Genomic DNA, 2,500 nt, shown 5'->3' on the forward strand with positions numbered 1-2,500 from the left:
ATTGAAGATATGCTGAAGTTCAAGCTCTAAAAGTTCGATATCACAAATACGAAGGGCTCTAAGACAAAAGTTGACAATAATATTCGCTTTTACCCTCAATGAATGAAAGGAATAAAAATGAATGTACCCCTCAGCATTAGTACTTTTACGAAATACTGAAAATTTAAATCTGTTACTTACGTTATCTCTAATAACCAAAACATCCAAAAATGCAAGCTTATTATCTTCCTCCAGTTCAACAGTGAATTTTATAGAGGGTACAATGCTATTGGCACGGTCAACTAGTTGTTGTAGCCGTGCGTCATCTCCTTTGAAAAGAATAAAAATATCATCAACATATCTGACCCAGACCAGTGGCTTAATGTGTGGATCACAATGTTCTAAAATACTCTTCTCCACAAACTCCATGCACAGATTGGACAATATGGGCGATAATTTTGAACCCATAGACACACCAAACAGTTGCCTATAACAAATATAGTTAAAGTAAAAAAGATTAGTAGATACGCACAATCTAACTAATGCCAAAAAAGGTTCCAATGGAATGGGGATGTGTAACTGTTCTTCAAAAATCTTTGCCCTAAGGTTATCTAAAACATATTCCAAAGGAACATTGGTGAATAAAGCTGTGACGTCTAAACTAACCATTCTGCAGTCAGTGTCAAAATTGTTCCCTATTCTATCAATAAAATCGTAGGAATGGATCAAATGTGAGTCTGAAATTTTTCCGATAAAACCACCTAAAATCAAAGCTAGCCATTCTGCCAAATTGTCTTGAGGGGAATTGCAAGTCGCCACAATGGGCCTTACTGGACACCCAGGTTTGTGTACTTTTGGAATCCCGTAGAAATACGGGAATGATGGGTTTTTAGATGAAATTTTAGACAAGACAGTAGCCCTTTGCTGCGGATCAGGAATAGATTTTGCTATTTTTCCCAGAGACCGATTAAAGTTCTGTTGAAGTTTGGTGACTGTGGGAGGGGAAGAGACAATTTCGTAAGTATTAGTATCACCTAAAAGGGAATTGACCTTACTAATATAGTCCTCGGTATCCATCACCACCGTGGCGTCCCCCTTATCAGCCTTCAATCTCTTAATTTGTTGATTCTTGGACAAAGAAACCAAGGCCTCTCTATGCCTTTTAGGTAAAACATCTATGTTCCCAGAAATTAGATTATCAACCACTAACCCTTTTAAATAATTTAACTTTAAACTAGGATTATTAAAATTAAAGAAATTAATATTAGAGATAGAATCAAGGAAGTCACTTTTAGTTGTACCTACACAGAAACCCATACCTAAATTTAATACTTCAAGTTGCTCTCTATTAAACACAGTAGAGGATAGATTGACCACTTTGTCAGACGAATAATCCCATTTGGAATTTTGCAATAAGTTGTTCAGTTTGTTATTTAAAATGGACATGTGAGAGAAACCCCTAGCATGAGCTACCTCACCTGCTCTTCTCCTGGCACCTTCAAACATATTTGATTGGAGAAGATCCTTAAGATCTCTAGAGGCTTGTCGAAGTTTCTTGTGGCAAGTTTCAACCTCTCTCTTGGCCTTCTCGATGACGTCTATGAGGAATAAACTGATGTGTTCCGGAAACTCTTGCCCAGCGAAGTTATCCAAGGAAAGCCCAAACGACGTAGGGATAACGTGTTCTTCCCAACATCTTTGCAGGAAATGAAGTTGATTTTTCCTTTTCACAAAAGCAGTCCAATTCTTCACGAAAAGCCGATAACAGCTTTAGAAGAACAGTTACACATCCCCATTCCATTGGAACCTTTTTTGGCATTAGTTAGATTGTGCGTATCTACTAATCTTTTTTACTTTAACAATATTTGTTATAAGCAACTCTTTGGTGTGTCTATAGGTTCAAAATTATCGCCCATATTGTCCAATCTGTGCATGGAGTTTGTGGAGAAGAGTATTTTAGAACATTGTGATCCACACATTAAGCCACTGGTCTGGGTCAGATATGTTGATGATATTTTTATTCTTTTCAAAGGAGATGACGCACGGCTACAACAACTAGTTGACCGTGCCAATAGCATTGTACCCTCTATAAAATTCACTGTTGAACTGGAGGAAGATAATAAGCTTGCATTTTTGGATGTTTTGGTTATTAGAGATAACGTAAGTAACAGATTTAAATTTTCAGTATTTCGTAAAAGTACTAATGCTGAGGGGTACATTCATTTCTATTCCTTTCATTCATTGAGGGTAAAAGCGAATATTATTGTCAACTTTTGTCTTAGAGCCCTTCGTATTTGTGATATCGAACTTTTAGAGCTTGAACTTCAGCATATCTTCAATGTTTTTAAGGGTCTGAAATATCCCACTCACATTATAGAAAGAGCTGTCTCTAAAGCAAAACGAATATATTACGGTATGAGTGTAGCATGTAACCCTAATGTGGTCAAAAATAAGAAGTATTTATCCATAGCTTACAATCCGAAACTGGAAAATACCTGCTATCTTGCAAATAGTAAGCAAA

General features: G+C 36.6%; 1 protein-coding gene across 1 annotated transcript in view; it reads right to left on the reverse strand.

The window, feature by feature from the left end:
* The window catches only part of LOC137652909 (uncharacterized), a 43,246-nt gene that overhangs the window by 8,400 nt on the left and 32,346 nt on the right, over positions 1–2,500 (reverse strand). Inside the window, exons 2-3 of the mRNA XM_068386305.1 lie at positions 2,350–2,368; positions 181–1,675 (exon numbers count right to left, since the gene is read on the reverse strand). Coding sequence (XP_068242406.1) covers positions 181–1,675; positions 2,350–2,368 — 1,514 coding nt within the window. The remainder of the gene's footprint in view (positions 1–180; positions 1,676–2,349; positions 2,369–2,500) is intronic.

Source organism: Palaemon carinicauda, chromosome 14 (assembly GCF_036898095.1).
Source record: "Palaemon carinicauda isolate YSFRI2023 chromosome 14, ASM3689809v2, whole genome shotgun sequence".
NCBI lineage: Eukaryota > Metazoa > Arthropoda > Malacostraca > Decapoda > Palaemonidae > Palaemon > Palaemon carinicauda.